At 39.6% G+C, this 20,190-nt stretch overlaps 3 protein-coding genes across 4 annotated transcripts in view; all 3 read right to left on the bottom strand.

Moving 5' to 3' along the window:
• LOC138691568 (zinc finger protein 678-like) overlaps nucleotides 1-10,105 on the bottom strand; it is a 44,920-nt gene extending 34,815 nt beyond the window's left edge. The window contains exon 1 of one of the 2 annotated variants that reach the window (XM_069813660.1): nucleotides 9,852-10,105. The gene's annotated coding sequence lies outside the window, so the exon portion shown is untranslated. The remainder of the gene's footprint in view (nucleotides 1-9,851) is intronic. The other variant, XM_069813661.1, reaches the window with a different exon arrangement.
• The window catches only part of LOC138691562 (gastrula zinc finger protein XlCGF57.1-like), a 449,766-nt gene that overhangs the window by 287,832 nt on the left and 141,744 nt on the right, over nucleotides 1-20,190 (bottom strand). The window lies entirely within an intron of this gene.
• Nucleotides 14,629-20,190, bottom strand: part of LOC138691565 (zinc finger protein ZFP2-like) — a 41,248-nt gene continuing 35,686 nt past the window's right edge. Inside the window, exon 6 of the mRNA XM_069813657.1 lies at nucleotides 14,629-15,534. Coding sequence (XP_069669758.1) covers nucleotides 15,519-15,534 — 16 coding nt within the window. The 3' untranslated portion in view covers nucleotides 14,629-15,518. The remainder of the gene's footprint in view (nucleotides 15,535-20,190) is intronic.

Here is a 20,190-nt window from a genome sequence, read left to right on the forward strand (position 1 = left end):
TTATGCATGTATGCATGGCAGCCAACACTACACTATTTAGCGATGAGAGAAAGGCTGCAATAATGTATTTGAAAAGCCAATTAGTTGTAACCACAGTCTAATAGATACAGTCACGCAACTCATACGTATAAAATATGCCAACATTTGACAGCTGGCGCGACAGTAGCTCTCTAGCGGCAGGCAAGTTAAAAGTGTGCACACTACATATGATAACACATCAGAAAACGGGTTTTGCGTAATTTATTTTATATTTTTATGCAATACAATAAATGTATATGGTTCTTACTAATTCTACTTTAGAATCCTGAAAGAATTTCACACGCAGTTAATGTACAAGTTTCAGAAGCTGGAAATAAACGTAATTCTTTCTGCTCCTTACAACTGAATCATGGCCCTGATCACGTATCATGGTTTGAAATAATATAATTGTTTGTACGTGGACGGTTAATTCAATCCATTCCTAAATATATTTATAAACCATTGGAGCTCTATATTTCCTGTGAGAAGAGTCAAAATTGTAGGGCATATCTCGTAGGATACATCGCATGGTGAACTCCTCTCCCTATTTCCTGAGAAACTAACTACTGTATTTTCCATACCGCAAATTGGGGTAAACTCGGCCGCTGAGGTAAACTTAAAAATAAAAAAGGGGAAGATTTAAACCTTAATTTGACAGACATTGATTTATGAAGTTCATTATTTTTCCATTTTTTTTTATTATTATTTTGAGTCGCTAATAGTGCTGATATTATGGTTTAAATTTTTATGGAAAATTTACCGCATTTTACATTACATTTCCAGTTTTCACATATAAGCTTAATTTTAACTTACCCTACCTATATAATACGTAATTGACATGCACTTACTGTTATTATGACGTAGGTGAGAACAAATGAATACACAACTTTGTTGAAAAAATTGTAACTTCAATTAACTCTGAAAATGTAGGCCTAATTTTATTTTCAGAGCAGAAGTGGTGTAAGTCAAAAATGGGTAATGAGGGTTAAAGTAAACATTCTGTAAAATAAAGCGCAAAGTACCAGTTCATATTGAATTTATTTAAATTATTAGTAGTCAGTGAATAGCACGAAGGATATATTAATTGCTACTTTGCGCTGTATTCTACAGAATTTTTACTTTAAACCTCATTACCTAATTTTGACTTATATCACTTCTGCTCTGAACGGCTCAAATAATCACTGGTAATGTAAAATCAACACCAATAACAGTCATGCAAATTATTACAGAAAAGATTACTTTTTATATTAAAATTAAAAAGGCTCTTTTATTTCTTGAGAACTTAATACGTCTGCCACATGAATCTACACCAACACATCAGAAATTTATCGACACAGTCTGGATTTATTTAAGAAGTGAATATTTTGCAAAAGGATTATAATACGCCATGAATTCTTGAAAAAATTAACACCATAATCCCCACTTGAATGCAATATAACATTCAACTTTTGAAAAATATAAAGAAAAAAACACGAATACAAAAATTATGGAATTACTTGCATTAAAAACTGTAGATACATTAACAAAAATCGGAATGGTTACACATTTACACATGATCTCTGCAAAACAATAATATACTGTAACAGGTATTTACTTTGTTTTTATTTAAACTCTCCTTCCTGACATACAAATAGGTAACTGATAACTAATAAATGTTTTATAGAAAACAATACGTAGGCTACCTACAGCGTGGATTATAGGTTATGATTGAGTTATGATTTTGTCTTGGTCTTTAGGGAATCTGAAGAACGACAAATTCGGAGATTTATACTTGTTGTTACTGCAATTTTCGTCATTGCACACATTGCCTTTATTCCGACGCATGATTAAAACGTTATTATAACATCTCGCATACCGGTACCTTTAAAACACGTGCTGGCTGTATCAACCGTATGATCAGTGCCTTGCCTGCCACTTGAGCGCTAGTGTCGTGAATGTTGGCAAAAAAAGTGTTGAAGTTGCGCGACTGTATATATTAGACTGTGGTTGTAACTATGAAATAGTGGACGTAGTTTATAGACAAAACGCCAGAGTCTCATTCATACGATGCATTCAGATCAGGAAAACCGTGCGGCTAAGGAAGTGTTCACGTAACACATTACTACCAGGGTTCGATTCCCCCATTAAAGAAATTTCTTGGAACATGTAAGAGAGAATGGCAAATTATTGTAAAACTAGAACATTTAAAGGGCCACTGCCAAGACAGAGTATGGACTGAAAAACGGAGAGTGAACTGAGAGAACAAAGAGTGGACTTCGGGGACAGAGAGAGGATTGAAAATTGATAGAGTGTGGTAGGGCAGAGAGTGGAATGAGAGGAAACAGATTGAACTGAGAGGAGAGAGAGTGGACTGAGAAGACAGGGAGTGGACTGAGAGGACATAGAGTGGAATGAGAGAACAGAGAGTGGACTGAGAGGACATAGAGTGAACTGAGAAGACAGGGAGTGGACAAAGAGGACATAGAGTGGATTGAGAAGACATAGAGTAGACTGAAAAGACAAAGAGTGGACAGAGATGACAGAGTGGACTGAGAAATCAGGGAGTGGACTGAGAGGACACAGAGTGGACTGAGAAGACAGGGAGTGGACTAAAAGGACATAGAGTGGACTGAGAAGACATAGACTGGACTGAGAAGACAGGGAATGGACTGAGATGACACAGAGTGTACTGAGAGAACAGAGAGTGGACTAAAAAGACATAGAGAATTCTGAGATGACATAGAGTGGACTGAGAAGGTATAGAGTGGACTGAAAGGACACAGAGTGGAATGAGAGGACGCAGAGTGTACTGTGTGAACAGAGGGTGGATTCAGAGGACAGAGTGGACCGAGATGACATAGGGTGGACTGAGAGGACATAGAGTGGACTGAGAGGACATAGAGTGGACTGAGAAGACATAGAGGGGACTGAGAGGATATAGAGTGGACTCAGATGACATAGAGTGGACTGAGAAGACAGGGAGAGGACAGAGAAAATAGGGAGTAGACTGAGAGCACATAGAGTGGACTGAGATGACATAGAGTGGACTGAGAGGACATAGAACGGACTGTTAAGAAAGGGAGAGGACTGAGAAAACAGGGAGTGGACTGAGAGCACATAGAGCGGACTGAGATAACACCGAGTGGTCTGAGAGGACATAGAGTGGACAGAGATGACACAGAGTGTACTGTGATGACATAGAGAGGACTGAGAAAACAGGAAGTGGACACAGAGTGGGCTGAGAAGACATAGAATAGACTGAGAAGACAGGTAGTGGACTCAGAGGACACAGAGTGGACTGAGAAGACAGGGAGTGGACTAAGAGCACACAGAGTGCACAGAGAAGACAGGTAGTGGACTAAGAGCACACAGAGTGCACTGAGAAGACAGGTAGTGGACTAAGAGCACACAGACTGCACTGAGAAGACAGGTAGTGGACTAAGAGCACATAGAGTGCACTGAGAAGACACGTAGTGGACTAAGAGCACACAGAGTGCACTGAGAAGACAGGTAGTGGACTAAGAGCACATAGAGTGCACTGAGAAGACAGGTAGTGGACTAAGAGCACACAGAGTGCACAGAGAAGACAGGTAGTGGACTAAGAGCACACAGAGTGCATTGAGAAGACAGGTAGTGGACTAAGAGCACATAGAGTGCACTGAGAAGACACGTAGTGGACTAAGAGGACACAGAGTGCACTGAGAAGACAGGTAATGGACTAAGAGCACATAGAGTGCACTGAGAAGACAGGTAGAGGACTAAGAACACATAGAGTGCACTGAGAAGACACGTAGTGGACTAAGAGCACACAGAGTGCACTGAGAAGACAGGTAGTGGACTAAGAGCACATAGAGAGCACTGAAAAGACAGGTAGTGGACTAAGAGCACATAGAGTGCACTGAGAAGACAGGTAGTGGACTAAGAGCACATAGAGTGCACTGAGAAGACAGGTAGTGGACTAAGAGCACATAGAGTGCACTGAGAAGACACGTAGTGGACTAAGAGCACACAGAGTGCACTGAGAAGACACGTAGTGGACTAAGAGCACATAGAGTGCACTGAGAAGACAGGTAGTGGACTAAGAGCACATAGAGTGCACTGAGAAGACAGGTAGTGGACTAAGAGCACATAGAGTGCACTGAGGAGACAGGTAGTGGACTAAGAGCACATAGAGTGGACTGAGAAGACAGGTAGTGGACTAAGAGCACATAGAGTGCACTGAGAAGACAGGTAGTGGACTAAGAGCACATAGAGTGGACTGAGAACACAGGTAGTGGACTAAGAGCACATAGAGTGCACTGAGGAGACAGGTAGTGGACTAAGAGCACATAGAGTGGACTGAGAAGACAGGTAGTGGACTAAGAGCACATAGAGTGCACTGAGAAGACAGGTAGTGGACTAAGAGCACATAGAGTGGACTGAGAACACAGGTAGTGGACTAAGAGCACACAGAGTTCACTGAGAAGACAGGTAGTGCACTAAGAGCACACAGAGTTCACTGAAAAGACAGGTAGTGGACTAAGAGCACATAGAGTGCACTGAGAAGACAGGTAGTGGACTAAGAGCACATAGAGTGCACTGAGAAGACAGGTAGTGGACTAAGAGCACATAGAGTGCACTGAGAAGACTCTATGTACTGTCAGTCCACTCACTGTCCTCTCAATCCACTCTATGTCCTCTTAGTCCACTCTATGTCCTCTCAGTTCACTCTCTGTCCACTCTATGTCGTCTCAGTCCACTCTATGTCCTCTTAGTTCACTCTCTGTCCTCTGAGGCCATTCCATGTGATCTCAGTCCACTCTCTGTCTTCTCAATCCACTCCATATGGTCGCAGTCCACTCTGTTCTCTCAATCCACTCTATGTGCTCTCGGTCCATTCTCAGTCATCTCAGTCCACTGTATATGCTTTCAGCCCATTCTGTGTGCTTTCAGTCCACTTTATCGTGCTCTCAGTCCACTCTATGTCCTCTCAGTCCACTCTACGTGATCTAAGTCCACTCTCTGACCTCTCAGACCACTCTATGTGCTCTCAGTCCACTCTCTGTCCTCTCAGCCCACTCTATGTGCTCTAAGTCCACTCTCTGTCCTCCCAGTCCTCTCTATGTTCTCTCAGTACACTCTCTGTCCTCTCAGTCCACTCTATGTCCTCTTAGTCCACTCTATATTCTTTCAGTCCACTCTATGTGCTCTCAGTCCACTCTCTGTCCTCTCAGTCAACTGTCCTCTGAGTCAACTATGTGCTTTACGTCCACTCTATGTTCTCTCTGTCCACTCTCTGTCCTCTCAGTCCACTCTCTGTCCTCTCAGTCCACTCTATGTGCTCTAAGTCCACTCTATATTCTTTCAGTCCACTCTATGTGCTCTCAGTCCACTCTCTGTCCTCTCAGTCAACTGTCCTCTGAGTCAACTATGTGCTTTACGTCCACTCTATGTCCTCTCAGTCCACTCTATGATCTCTAAGTCCACTCTCTGCCCTCTCAGTCCACTCTCTGTCCTCTCAGTCCACTCTATGTGCTCTAAGTCCACTCTATGTCCTCTCAGTCCACTCTCTGTTCTCTCAGTCCACTCTCTGTCCTCTTAATCCAGTCTCTGTCCTCTCAGTCAACTCTATGTGCTCTAAGTCCACTCTCTATCCTCTCAGTCCACTCTCTGCCCTCTCAGTCCACTCTATGTCCTCTCAGTCTACTCTATGTGCTCTAATTCCACTCTATGTGCTCTCAGTCCACTCTCTGTCCTCTTAGTCAAATCTATGTGCTCTCAGTCCACTCTATGTCCTCTCAGTCGACTCTCTCTCATCTCTCTCCTATCTGCTTCTCTCAGTCCACTCACAGTCCAACCATTCCGCTCTCTGTTCTCCCAGTCCACTCTCTCTCCCCTCAGTCCAAACTGCTTCGTCTCAGTCCACTCATAGTCCAACCATTCCACTCTCTGTACTGATATTCCACTCTCTGAACTCTTAGTCCACTCTATGTCCTCTCAGTCTATTCTCTGTACTCACAGTCCACTCTCTATGCTCTCAGTCCACTCTATGTCCATTGACTCCACTCCCTGTCTACTCAATCCACTCTATGTGCTCTCAGTCCGCTCGCTGTGCTCTTAGCCCACTCTCTCTCCTCTCAGTCCAATCTGGTTCTTCTCTGTCCGCTCACAGTCCAACCAGTTCACTCTCTGAATTCTCACTCTACTCTGTGTCCTCTCAGTCCACTGTATGTCCTCTCAGTCTACTCTGTCTTCTCCGTCCACTCTCTCTCTCTCTCATCTCAGTCCAATCTGTGTCCTCTCAGTCCACTCTCTCTCCTCTGAGTCCATTCTCTGCCCACTGAGTCCCCTCTCTGACCTGTGAGTCCTCTCTCTCTCTCTCCTCTCAGACCACTCAATGTCCTGTTAGTTCACTCTCTGTCCTCTGAGGCCACTCCATGTGATCTCAGTCCACTCTCTGTCTTCTCAATCCACTCTATGTGGTCTCAGTCCACTCTCTCTTCTCTCAGTCCACTCTATGTGCTCTCAGCCCATTCTCAGTCATCTCAGTCCACTCTATGTGCTCTCAGCCTACTTCATATGCTTTCAGTCCACTCTATGTGCTCTCTGTCCACGCTATGTCCTCTCAGTCCACTCTGTCCTCTCAGACCACTCTATGTGCTCTCAGTCCACTCTCTGTCCTCTCAGTCCACTCTATGTGCTCCCAGTCCACTCTCTGTCCTCTCAGTACACTCTTTGTGCACTCAGGCCACTCTATGTCCTCTCTGTCCACTCTATGTGCTCTTTGTTCACTCTCTGTCCTCTCAGTCCACTCTATGTGCTCTCAGAGCACTCTATGTCCTCTCAGTCCACTCTATTTGCTCTCAGTCCATTCTATGTGCTCTCAGTCCACCATCTGTCCTCTCAGTCCACTCTCTGTCCTCTCAGACCACTCTATGTGCTCTCAGTCCACTCTCTGTCCTCTCAGTCCACTCTATGTGTACTCAGTCCACTCTATGTCCTCTCAGTCCACTCTATGTGCTCTCAGTTCACTCTCTGTCCTCTCAGTCCACTCTGTGCTCTCAGTCCACTCTATATGCTCTCAGTCCACTCTGTGTACTCTCAGTCCACTCTATGTACTCTCAGTCCACTCTATGTGCTCTCACACCACTCTCTGTCCTCTTAGTCCACTCTCTTTCCGCTCAGTCCACTTTCTATCCTCTCAGGTTACTCTATGTGCTCTCAGTTCACTCTCTATCATCTCTATCCACTCTATGTCCTCTCAGTCCAATCTATGTGATCTCTGTCCACTCTATGTACTGTCACGCCACTCTGTGTGCTCTCAGTCCACTCTCTATCCTCTCAGTCCACTCTATGTACTCTCAGTTCACTCTATGTGCTCTCAGTCCACTCTATGTGCTCTCAGTCCACTCTTTGTCCTCTCTGTCCAATCTATGTCCTTTTAGTCCAATCTATGTGCTCTCAGTCCACTCTATGTTCTGCGAGGCCACTCTCCTCTCAGTCCAATCTTTGTCCTCTTAGTCCACTCTATGTTCTCTCGGTCCACTCTATGTTCTCTCAGTCCACTCTATGTGCTCTCAGTCCACTCACTGTCCTCTCAGTCCACTCTATGTGCTCTAAGTCCACACTCTGTCCTCTCAGTCCTCTCTATGTGCTCTCAGTCCACTCTGTCCTCTCAGTCCACTCTATGTCCTCTTAGTCCACTCTGTATCCTTTCAGTCCACTCTACGTGCGCTCAATCCACTCTCTGTCCTCTGAGTCAACTCCTTGTGGTCTACGTCCACTCTATGTCCTCTCAGTCCTCTCTCTGTCCTCTCAGTCAACTCTATATCCTCTCAGTCTACTCTATGTGCTCTAAGTCCACTCTCTGTCCTCTCAGTCCACTCTCTGTCCTCTCAGTCAACTCTATGTGCTCTCAGTCCACTCTATGTCCTCTCAGTCGACTCTCTCTCATCTCTGTCCTATCTGGTTCTCTCAGTCCACTCACAGTCCAACCAATCCACTCTCTGTTCTCCCAGTCCACTCTCTCACCTCTCAGTCCAATCTGCTTCGTCTCAGTCCACTCATAGTCCAACCATTCCACTCTCTGTACTGATATTCCACTCTCTGAACTCTTAGTCCACTCTATGTCCTCTCAGTCTATTCTCTGTCCTCTCAGTCCACTGTCTGTGCTCTTAGTCCACTCTATGACCATTGACTCCACTCCCTGTCTACTCATTCCACTCTCTGTGCTCTCAGTCCACTCTCTCTTCTCTCAGTCCAATCTTGTACCTCTCAGTACACTCACAGTCCAACCAGTCCACTCTCTGTTCTCATATTCCACTCTGTCCTCTCAGTCCACTCTATGTGCTCTCAGTCTTCTCTCTGTGCTCTTAGCCCACTCTCTCTCCTCTCAGTCCAATCTGGTTCATCTCTGTCCGCTCACAGTCCAACCAGTACACTCTCTAAATTCTCACTCTACTCTGTGTCCTCTCACTGCACTCTATGTCCTCTCTGTCTACTCTGTCTTCTGCGTCCACTCTCTCTCTCAGTCCAATCTGTTTCCTCTGAGTCCATTCTCTGCCCGCTGAGTCCCCTCTTTGACCTGTGAGTCCTCTCAGTCCAGTCTATGTGAACTCAGTCTCATCTGCTTCCTCTCAGTCCACTCACAGTCAAACCAGTACACTCTCTGTACTCATATTCCCCTGTCTGATTTTTTAGTCCACTTTATGTCCTCTCAGTCTACGCTTTGTTCTCTCAGTCCATTCTCTGTCCTCTCAGTCCACTCTATATGCTCTGAGTGTATTACCATTCCTGTCATTGGGGATTATATATTTTGGTTTTGCGACTATTTGCATATGTCATACTCATACATATTTTATGGAATTGCATTTATTCGGGGTTCGAACCCGGGTAATAATTTGTTTGTTGTACATTTCTTTGCCGTACGGGTATCTTGAGCTGAAAGCATAGTGTCATTGCGACTCTGATGTTCTGTCTGTTCACTACGTCCACGATTTAATACAGTTACAACTTATTAGCTTTTCAAATACATGATTTCAGCTTTTCTCTCATCGCTAATGAGTGTAGTGTTTGCTCCCATGCATACATGCTTAATTTGATTTACGTAGTAGCCTTGCGCGTCCGCCATGACAGTTCGCCTTAGCAACATAAAATTGGATTATACCATATTTGCAAAAACAAATTTTAGGTTTAGTGTAAAAGTGATCTATATGCAACGACGTCTCCTAGCAAATGACCAATTTTACTTTTATGCTTTTGACTGTTATAATGTTAATCTCAATGGTAAAAACGAAAATTAAAATTTAACTAATTTTATTGTGGTACAGTAAATGTACACCTGAAAATGCTATTTGCTTACGGAATGCAATCTTATATATGGATTATCGAAATCAAGTTTGCAATATATTGCAATATCAATATATTGGTATTTAAATTATTTCCTCCATAACTAGATATACTTACTAGCATATGTAATAATAATTCCACATTTCCGTAGCACGCGCACGAGCACAAGATGATCATGTTGATTCTAGGCTTGTTTGATATTTACCTTACAAACAAATCCTGACAATTGAATACAGTACTGAAGTTATGACAAAGATATTTACTATCGGCATATTAAACTAGCCATTCAACGATAATCAAAACACTAGTGTGCATAGCATAACAGTTTCAAATGGAGCATAAGGAAGTCTTCCTGTTGTCCAATTTTGATACAAGAGTCAAGGAATGAAATACAATGTTCCATTTCTCCACTATGAGCAGACGTACACCGCAAAGGAGAAATTGATTTAAATCCGTTTCTGAAGAATAAATCATGCAACTTATGGTTATATAGAATACAATGTAACAATATACATCTATACACTTACCTTTCTGGAAGAATATAATGAACTGCTGAAACGTTAACAGCGTCTTTCAAGATATGATCCAGGAAGCCATGACAGCAGTTTCCGTAAAAATATTGTCACCAATACGCAGTGAGAAAAAAAGGTGTCTAAAACTGACTACTAAAGTGGCCAGAAAATGCTAAAGAGAGAGAACCAGCCACAGAAAGTAAAATTTTTAATGTATTCTTACTATGATGCAATGTAAAATAAACTCGCCTAATAGAAATAGACGCCATACATCATCCTCCTCGTCGTCTTACTCCACCCTTCTGATGTCGATTCCCTTCAGGTTTCTCTGCTGTTTCCGCTTGTGTATGCTGCCTTTGATCCAACATGTTGTAAAATACTTGATGGGATTTCATAGGAAAAACAACACTTTCACGCAGCGAACTTAATTCTTAGAATCGCTGAGAAGATATCTATCTTCATCTGTTTCTAAGTTTGTTTTTCAGAATATTAACACAGTCTACTATATACAGTCACGAAGCTTGAGTTTTGAGGGTGCTAGAAACAATAGACTGTGACGGTACTATTTTGCGTTGCCTGTAATGAGGCGATATTAGCGATCCTAGCGGTGAGCAACTATCTAATGTTTGCATATTTACTACGTATTGAGCTTCGCGACTGTATATACTAGACTGTGATATTAACCTGGCTAAAAACTCGTTGAATTCAGCATTTGAATGTGGCAACGTCAGAACAGAAAAACTAATTCGGAATAATGATTTTCATCAGCAACATCTTCATATTGATTAACTTCTTTCCAAAATTCTACAGTGGTAGACTCATTAACTCATTTCGTTAAGTGCATTTATCTTTCTCTGGTTTTCAATTTTATCAACTTCATCTTCATACCCTAAAGCAGCCGTGGCGAAAATGCCATCGTGCGCCGAGCCACTGTGTAAGCTGCAAAGCGCATAGCACCTATGGAGGGAGGCGGACACCCGAAGGGGAAGTCAAGCAACTGTCTGACTTATTAACGGTTTTTCATTTTCCTTACGTCAAGCACTTAAATAAAATTATATACAGTACAAGGCTACAAACTAATGTTTAGGATGTGTAACGAAGAAAGAAATGAACAAGAAAACATAGGACACATTATCACAACCTAAAATTAACTGTCTTCAGAATGTCTCTGCGACAAAGTTTCAAAATCAGGAATTATGTCAGTTACTGCCAATCGTAGTTGATCACGAAGGTATTTGTCAGTCAGTCGTGATCTAAATTTGATTTTTACTATTTTAATTGTTGAAAATAATTTTTCACAAACGTAAGTTATAGCGAACATGGCTTCAACAGAGCAAGCGAAAGAACGAAGCTTCAAATATTTATTTTTTTCGAAAGATTTGAAAAGTTCAACATTTGTGAAGTCCTTACATCTAGCTTTCATTTAACATCACATTGTAAATCTGTGAGTTTAATTTGAAGATCTAACCGCATTATTCGTACATCTGCTGAAATAGGATCGACATACAGAGATGATAATAATAATGATGATGATGATGATAATAATAATAATGATGATGATAATAATAATAATAATAATAATAATAATAATAATAATAATAATAATAATAATAATAATAACACTTAACCTTTTAATGTTTCATGAGTAAAATGTAGTAACTTATAATGCTGTTTTATATTATACAGCCGTTTTCCTAGTAATACTTGTGAACAAATCATACATTTAATATTCTCATCATATTGTCAGCAAAAAAATCCATCCTCCCATCCTACTTGAAACTTTCGCTTTTATAGAGGTACATGTTTTCGAGAGAGACATTGCGATGATACCCCACTCACAGGTCAGAGACAAATACAAATGGAACGGAGTTTGACTCCAGTGAGTGAGAGAGTGGGGGTTGTAGGTAGGAAGCACGGGAAATGCACTGCGAGCCGCAATGTGCTCGTGAGTCGCATTTTCGCCACGGCTGCCCTAAAGCTATAGCCAAATCAGTAAGATGTGATTTAACTGATTTAGGAACTTCACTGACACTTAACAGTGGCATTTTCTTGAGGATTTTTACATTTTCAGGGAGCCTGTTCCGGATTTCTGTCACTTGTTTTTTTTTTTGTTTGTTTGTTTGTTTGTTTTTTTTTTTTTTTTTTTTTTGCAAAACTAACACAGCTTTCGTGTACATTAATCTGGGTGACGTTTGACAAGTTGGAATTTTTCAGCTCAGTTTCAACCGAAAACCCAAGATGTCGAGACAAACCAATACGGTCATAAATTATACAGTTTAAGGAAACAATATTCTAGCCAATGAATTAAAAATTCTGTCACTTAATAAACATACCAAATTTGTTAGTGAATGCAATAATTTTGTGGAATCTATTTTTCTGGCCAGGGCCCTAAGAGTTAAAAATTTGTTTATAACATTATCTCGTTACAGTAACATTACATGTTTATTGATTTACTTTACAATACGGTACTTTATCAACTGTGATGGTTACTTTGAGAGAAATGAAAGTCATAATGCCAGCGAAATGAGTTCATGGTCCAGCGTCAAGAGCTACACAGAATTTGCTCTGAATGGGTTGAGAGAAAACTCAGGAAAAATCAACCAGATAACCTGTCCAAACCAGGATTGGAAACTGGGCTCCCTCGTTCATGGTCAGCCATGCTAAACATTAAGCCTACTGTGCAATGGGCCATTTGCATTGCACGAGCAAATCAGGTTAATGAGAAATGCACAGCAAGTTAATTTCACTCACTAGTTTCGACTGTATGCAGCAAACCAAAGGACATGGAATATCGTTTACAGCCCCACTTTGGCTAATTTGACTTGCATTTTTGTAAATTTGGAGTTATTTAACACCGAAAGGAAATGAACTAACACCACAGTCACGAAGGAAGAGTTATTGAAGGTGCTAGGAACAATAGACTGTGCCGGTACTATTTCGCATTGTCTATGATGAGGCGATAGTAGCAATCCTAGTGATTAGTAACTATCTATGGATACATATTCCCTATGTATTGAGCTTCGTGACTTTATATACCAGACCAGGGCTTGCCAAACTTTTCATAGCGAGGGCCACATTAACCATCCGAGAAAGAATCGCGGGCCAAGTCACGTAAATTTAAATTAAGTTTAATGAACAAAGCACATAAACAACATTAGTATTCAAACTTTGTGTTTTATTGACCTAAAACCTACACTTTCAAACTGCTTTCTTTTTTCATTCAATGACAAGTGGTGTTTTTGGAAATATCTTCCACTCTATGTACCGAAAGGCTAATGTTCTTAAATAAATCTACTTTCCCAGGACAAAAATCTCCTTTGCCGCCATTATCATGTACGATTTAATAAATTCACCATCACTAAAAGATTTTGCCCTTTTCGCCAGTTCATGCGAAACTAGCCACTGTTGCTGCTTCATTGTCTGATCTCTGTTTCTTCAAATATTCTGTTGAGATGACAGCCCACATTCCATTGCTTCAAATTTATCCCGTAACTTCCCCGTAAATTGTGAAAATTATGACAAATGTTTGGGTTCATAATGCCTGCGAATATTATATTCTTTAGAGACAGTAACTGATTCGTTACAAATCAGGCATAATTACTTTATTTCCAGTTTGAATCATAAAATAGTCCAAACTCCATTGTTGTTTAAACACAGAACATTCACTGTCCATTTTCTCTTTTTTTTTTCTTTCCCTGCCATAACTGAAGTTAAGTTACGCTGTAAGAACTACTAGTAAATGCTTGTGGATTACTCAAAGTGCTAATACTATTCTTAACTGGATAATATTTACCACTTCACATTTCCACTGCTCTATTATGTGTGAGCGTGTATCGAAAGACGTCGCTGTTGTCAGCTTACTACAGTGCAATCTCTGGTTGCTCTGATGCCACACTTCGTGCTTGGGCTGGACAACCTGCGGTCGAACGCTTGCATCCAGTAGCCTATATTGTAGCAACGCCATTGTTACCATAGTATATGAGCAATTTGTTTAAGAATCTGGGCCTCTGATTTGATTTCATCGATCGAAATTCGTGAATAAATTAATCTTCTTTTATTGACTTTTAATTTTCTTTAAAGTTAGTAAATGGGCCAAACAAAAGCAGCTCGCGGGCCTGATCCGGCCTGCGGGCCGTAGTTTGGCAAGCCCTGTACTAGACTGTGCTAACACCTTGCAGAAGTATTCTAACAATGCCACAAAGAAAATCGTGGAAATGTTACTGGTACTCATTAATGAAGTCTTAAAATTGATATTATACGCACTGTGTAAGTAAACTTTGGGACTATTTTGTTGAGTTTTGCAAATCTAATTTAGTAGCCTATCTTTAGCTACGTATGTCAAAAATGCCGTGATTTTAAAGCAATATGATTTCTTATTACGAAACTAGTTTTCGAGATAATTTTTTCCTTTTTTGTTCAGAACGAAACCAATCTCTTTGGGCTGGAGTCAACTGGCATTCAAACAAAAAGATGGTCTCCCAAGACAGCAAGGTTAATAGGAGTGACATATATTTTATTTTGAAAAAATAGAACATACGTTTTTAGTTTACTCAACAGTTCATCCTCTAGTCTAAAAAATCTGTCTCAGAGGCATGAAGTCTTTTCTCGGAGAGACAGCCCTACTAATATGTCTGTCAAAAAATTTTGTTTCATGGCATTTGACTCATAAGTAATCTAATGACAATTCACTTGAAACGTACGTATTCGATTGTTTGAAATAATTGTTGAGTTATTGGCGCTGCAGACAGACTGCAGGCAGGGTGTGACTTAGTTAAGGATTGCACCAGATCTGTTCGGTTATTTGATAGAGCAATTCACACAATTATCACTTGTATACATTTCCGAATCGTTCCAAATTTAGCACTTAAAGACAAAAATAAGGATGCGCATATGTGACTAGCCATTAAATTTGGTTAATTCATATGAATCCAATTACTTTATTTAACATGTTCAACACCAAGCTCTCAGGCTCATTACTGGTGGAATCAAAACAACTCCAATACATTCTAAGAGATTCCTCACTAATATTGACAGCATCAAAATGACAATAGAAGAAAAAGCACTGATCCAATATGAAAGCCTTATCAGATTACCACGAAACAATTGGCACTCATAAAGTCCTCTCTGTAGATTAAAAACTCAAAAAAGTTTGATATCCATGGTTCAAGAATTAAAACAGAAAATCAACATCCCGAATTTAAAAAAAACTTACAAGTTAAACCAAAGCTTTTAACTCGATTAAATAAATGAATATAGAGTATAATCTAAATTTAAGAGAAGAAATACTGATATCAGAAATAAACACTGAAATAATGAAACAGTTGAAGACATTACAAAAACAGCCCTTGTCATTTTTACCGAAATTGAATTAAGGACACATTTGCTACTATTTCAAATGTTTAAAGACTCCAAAAAAGGTCCATGTCAGGTGCAACAGTCACAAGCATGAACACCATTTGTACAGAAAGAGCTGACATATGTTGTTCTATTAATTTTTATTGTTCTCCTGAAAAATGGCAATTTTGACAAGGTTTGTTTTTGTAATAATGTCTTCAATTGTCTTTAGAGACAATTAATATTAGGTACCAGTACACTCCACAATACTGGCTTCATTTATACACTGACGGATCCTTGATTTGCAGGGAACAAGGAGCTGTTGCAGATTTTAGTTGCTGTCTCTTCTCACTTTATAGACCTCCTGGATATGGAACAAGTTTTGTTGGAGAAATCATTGCAATAAGTGAAAGTCTCAGGAATCTTCTATGCAACATCAATAAATTTAAGAATGCAGTTATATGTCAGGCTCCAAAGAGCAGCTATTCTTTCAATAGTCTCTAGACACACACCTTCATTTCAAACAGCAGAAATAACTAAAATGCTCTCTCAATTAATAACACTCAATAAAAGAATTGTATTCCAAAGGACACTATCCCTTTGTGGAATCCTTGGAAAAGAGAATGCTGATGCTTTAGCAAAGAAGGGCAGCACTACTACTTACAGTCCTGTTACTAAATCTGTATTACTGTGTGAAAAGATTTATTAAATCTACATACTTAGACTTCAACAAACAAAATTTGATAACACAATCTCAAGGGAAAAAATGGAACTTTCTGCATCCGCAGTTAACTTAATTCCCGATTTACCACGCAAATCGTTTGTAGTTGCATCTAGATTGGCAACAGGCCATGACTGTTTGGCCAAACACCTGCATAGAATTGGAATATATCAGTCCCCTAACTGCCCATTGTGTAACTCAAACCAAGAAATGGATTCGGAACACCTCAAGATCTATGCTTCAGTGGCTGACCATGATAATATTTTTGAATAATATTGGAGTGCAAGAGGTCAAATGACTTTACTGTCAAACACCTGGCATTAGAAAACAACAACTTTATTACATGAACTTACCAGTGATTGATAAACTGTAAATGATTTATCAATATGTTGTGGGCAACACTGGCTTGGTGAATTTGTATCCAGAAATTCTACATATTTTCGCAATATAAATCCCGCCACGGAAGAATTATTTGCACTTGCAGGTCTCAAATTCTTTATAGATTTTAGTATAGAGACTTTTTAAATTTTCGCATTTGGATTTGGAATAAACAGTGAATATCCAAGAGCTTATGGGAATTATAAATTTAAACACAGAAATCTAATATAGTAGTCATGTCAGCTATGTAAGTGTTTCGAATCACAACTGGAACAAGAATTTAACAATTTACACTCTCTTAACTTAGAAGACATAATGGGCTCATTGATTTTGAGGTATAGGGTGCAAATAACATGACTTTTCCTCTAAGCACCTCACCAAACTTTGGACTAATCATTGACTTTTCCAGCAAGATCACTCACTTTAATGAAATTAGCTATAACATATACCAATAACAGGGTAGACTGGAGAGTAAGAGAATTCTTCTTCTTCTTATTTAGTACTACAGCCCAAGGGAGCCTTGACTTCATTAATGATCCTCATCCATTCTCCACGATCCTCAGCCCGCTTCATCCAATTCCGGATTCCAAACCTCGCCAAATCACATTCCACATAATCCATCCAAAGCAATCGTGGTCTTCCTCTCAACCTTGTTCCCTCTATTTTTTGTGTGGTAACCATCTTAGCCTTCCTAAGGTTCTCCATACCTCTAACATGTCCCAACCATTGTAATCTAGATATTCTATATTATCTGGTTCTTTAAACATATCGTACAGTTCCTTGTTGTATCTGATTCTCTATGTATTGCCCATTTGTGCACCACCGAAAATTGTTATTTGTAATCTTCATCTTACGATGTTTGGGTGATGTCACCCAAACATCGTAAGATGAAGATTACATTTGTAAAAGTTTCTTTCCAGCCATAAGCAGTGCTGACTAAGATCAGACGCTATGGACAGTACTCTATAACAGAGTCGCCAGTATGAAAGGATAATTCCAAGCCTTTGGCGTGAGACGAACTCGATAGCTCAGTGGTAGAGCAGCTGACCGGAGACCAGGAAGTCGCAGGTTCGATTCCCGCTCGAGGTTGTGAAATTTTTCTTTCATACCATTGCATGATTGTGACTATAATAGTATTTAATTCATTGTTATTTGTGTACACGTTTCCTTCTATGATGTCCATGATTCTGAGCCACTGGCCTAATTAGAGTCTTGTATATGTTCAGTTTGATTTCTCTGGTTACTATTTTGCTTTTAAGCATGGGTAAAAGTGCATACTAGGTTATATTGGCTAAATTAATTCTTCCCTGAATTTCATCTTTTGATTCATTATTATATCTTAATAACAAACCAAGATATACAAATTCTTGAATTTCCTCAAACAAATATCCTCAAATTAGTGTTTCATTCCTGTTGTTCTTGTTGGTACTATTCTAAGGTTAATAGCTTCTAGAAATTTTCATGTACTTAGATTTTTGACATTGATCTTGAATCCCAGGGCCTTATTTTGCGCATTTAATGTTATTAATGTTTCCTCTACATCTTTCAACTTTCTTCCAGTAATGACAACATCGGCAAAAGCTAGAATTTGGCTACACTTATTGAATATGGATCCTTTTGTTTGTATTGTCTCCTTTTGAATTACTATTTCTAGAGCCATGTTAAATATTAGTGGGGCAATGGCGTCACCTTGTCTTACCCCCTGCTCCAGTTTAACCTTCCAGTAGTGGCGCCCTCTTTCAGAACATCACTGCTGGCGCCAAGTCTGGTAGACCCATATATATTTAATTTTATTTCTGACTCTTCCAACCAATTTATTAATATTTTAGCAATTTGACAGCATCCATTGGATATACTGAAATGGGTGAATTGCAAATAATAAGCAGTTTGTTGTTATATAACATCTATTTTAATTAATTTTAAAAAATTTAAAAAAAAAGTGAATGTAATGTGAATTTTATGAACAAAAGCCTTTCAAATCAGCAAACAATTGAAATATTGTGTATGGTTTTCCTTAAAAAAATAAAAATAATATTTAAATACTGGTTTGAGACAGAAGATCATTTAAACACTGCATTCAGAGCATGAAAACTGAGCATGACTTAAACATATAAATTTCTTACATATTCTACAAAAGTATTTTGTTTTACTGTCCTTTTTGCAGAAAAAGCACCTTTTTCTCGTTCCCTCTGGAAACTGATCGGCCTTAACATGTTGAAAACATGTTCCAGCAACTTCTTGCCCCCTTTCTCTTCTCGTACTTCACGTGGAAGATTTGTAAGGGCAGCTCTACGTTTCAAGTGATCATCTGTTAATCCCACGGCCAATTCCTTCACGTACTTCCTGTGGACACTGTTTTCCTTCTGATTGTTAAAGATACAAATCACTTGCGAGTTTATTCCAGCAATATTCAGTAGTGCATACATCACCATTGGCCTTCTTCTGGTATTTCTTGCGACGTCATAGGCAGCACAAATTTTAACAATTAATATAATAAGCACAAAGTTTGTCAACCACGTCGACACCTCTCTTAGTGGAGTTATAGAAGGTGACAATTTCTGGCTTGCTTTTGTCATCTGTTGATGAATCTATTGAGTCATCATGATGCATACTAGATGCTAAAATTACATTTTTGCCCTTTTTCGGTAAGTAAGAAGCAATGGTAATGTCTTCTTGGAAACCAAACACACTAGATCTCACTGGTCTCTTTTTGGAATCCACAAATTCTATTGGCATCTCCCTTTTACTCTTTCGTACTCTTCCCACATAGGTGATTCAGCAAGCTTGTAATAAGTGGAAAGGAAGTGAACCAATTATCACATGTAATGTTCCTCCCTGTTCCTGATATTGGTTCAAAAAGTCGCTCGACTATACTTTCAGGATCATTTTATGCCCTAAATGGACCTTCTGATTGTTGACTAACATATGGTTCCGTATTTCGGACATACCATGTCTTAGCATCAACGAAGGAAAAAATTTTGATGCCATATTTATTAGGTTTTTTAGGCATATACTGTTTGAATGAGCATCTGCCTCTGAAAGCCTCCAACATTTCATCTACTTTACAAATTCACCTATTGTGTATCCTTTATTGCAGTTGTTCAAAAACATTTCAAACACCTGCCGAATTGGAGCTAACTTATCCCATTGTTTTCTATCGTTTCTTGTTTCTGTATTGTCAAAACGTAGATGACTAATAAAAATAAATAACATTTAATATGCCATCATAAAAAACAAGAGACCAACAATCAGTAGGAGTTTTAGCCTCTCTAGCACGTGGCCTCACACCTGATAGATGCGTCACAATATTACACTGCCGAGTCTTAACAGCCTTTGGTGAACAGTGTTGTCTCCATACCGTACCATCTTTAGATTTGAAACCAGGAACTCTAGGAACTTTGTTCGGAATCTCAAATTGTTCATCATCACCACTCGCGCTCACCTTCCTGTTCTGTATCTGTATTGCCATAAAATACTTCCACTTCACCGACCTCTTCATCAGTGTCGGCGTCATCATCGCAGTGTTCACTATCATTCTCACAGCTTACAACCTCGTCTAGCAAACTCACAACTCGTTTTTCATTTTCTTCGTAAGACTTTTTTGAAGTATATCGTAAGCTAAATATTAATTAAAAACTAGCAAAATGTTTCATATCATCAGTAAACAGAATAATCCGCTGATATTTGAATCAATCAGTTCGTTACTACCACAAATATTTCTTAAGCACTAAAACTTCAAAATGAAACTGTGTAACGCCAACACTGGCGCCAAGTCTGATAGACCCGTTACGTAATTATCTCGCTTACTGCTGCACGAATAGCCACGTCGGCACTCACATGTCAACTATGGAAAGAAACAGGAAGCTAGGTGGAGAAACAGATTTCTACCAACCAACACTTCAGAGTAAATAGTAAACGTAA

The sequence above is a fragment of the Periplaneta americana genome, chromosome 16 (assembly GCF_040183065.1).
Source record: "Periplaneta americana isolate PAMFEO1 chromosome 16, P.americana_PAMFEO1_priV1, whole genome shotgun sequence".
In the NCBI taxonomy this organism is placed as follows: Eukaryota; Metazoa; Arthropoda; class Insecta; order Blattodea; family Blattidae; genus Periplaneta; species Periplaneta americana.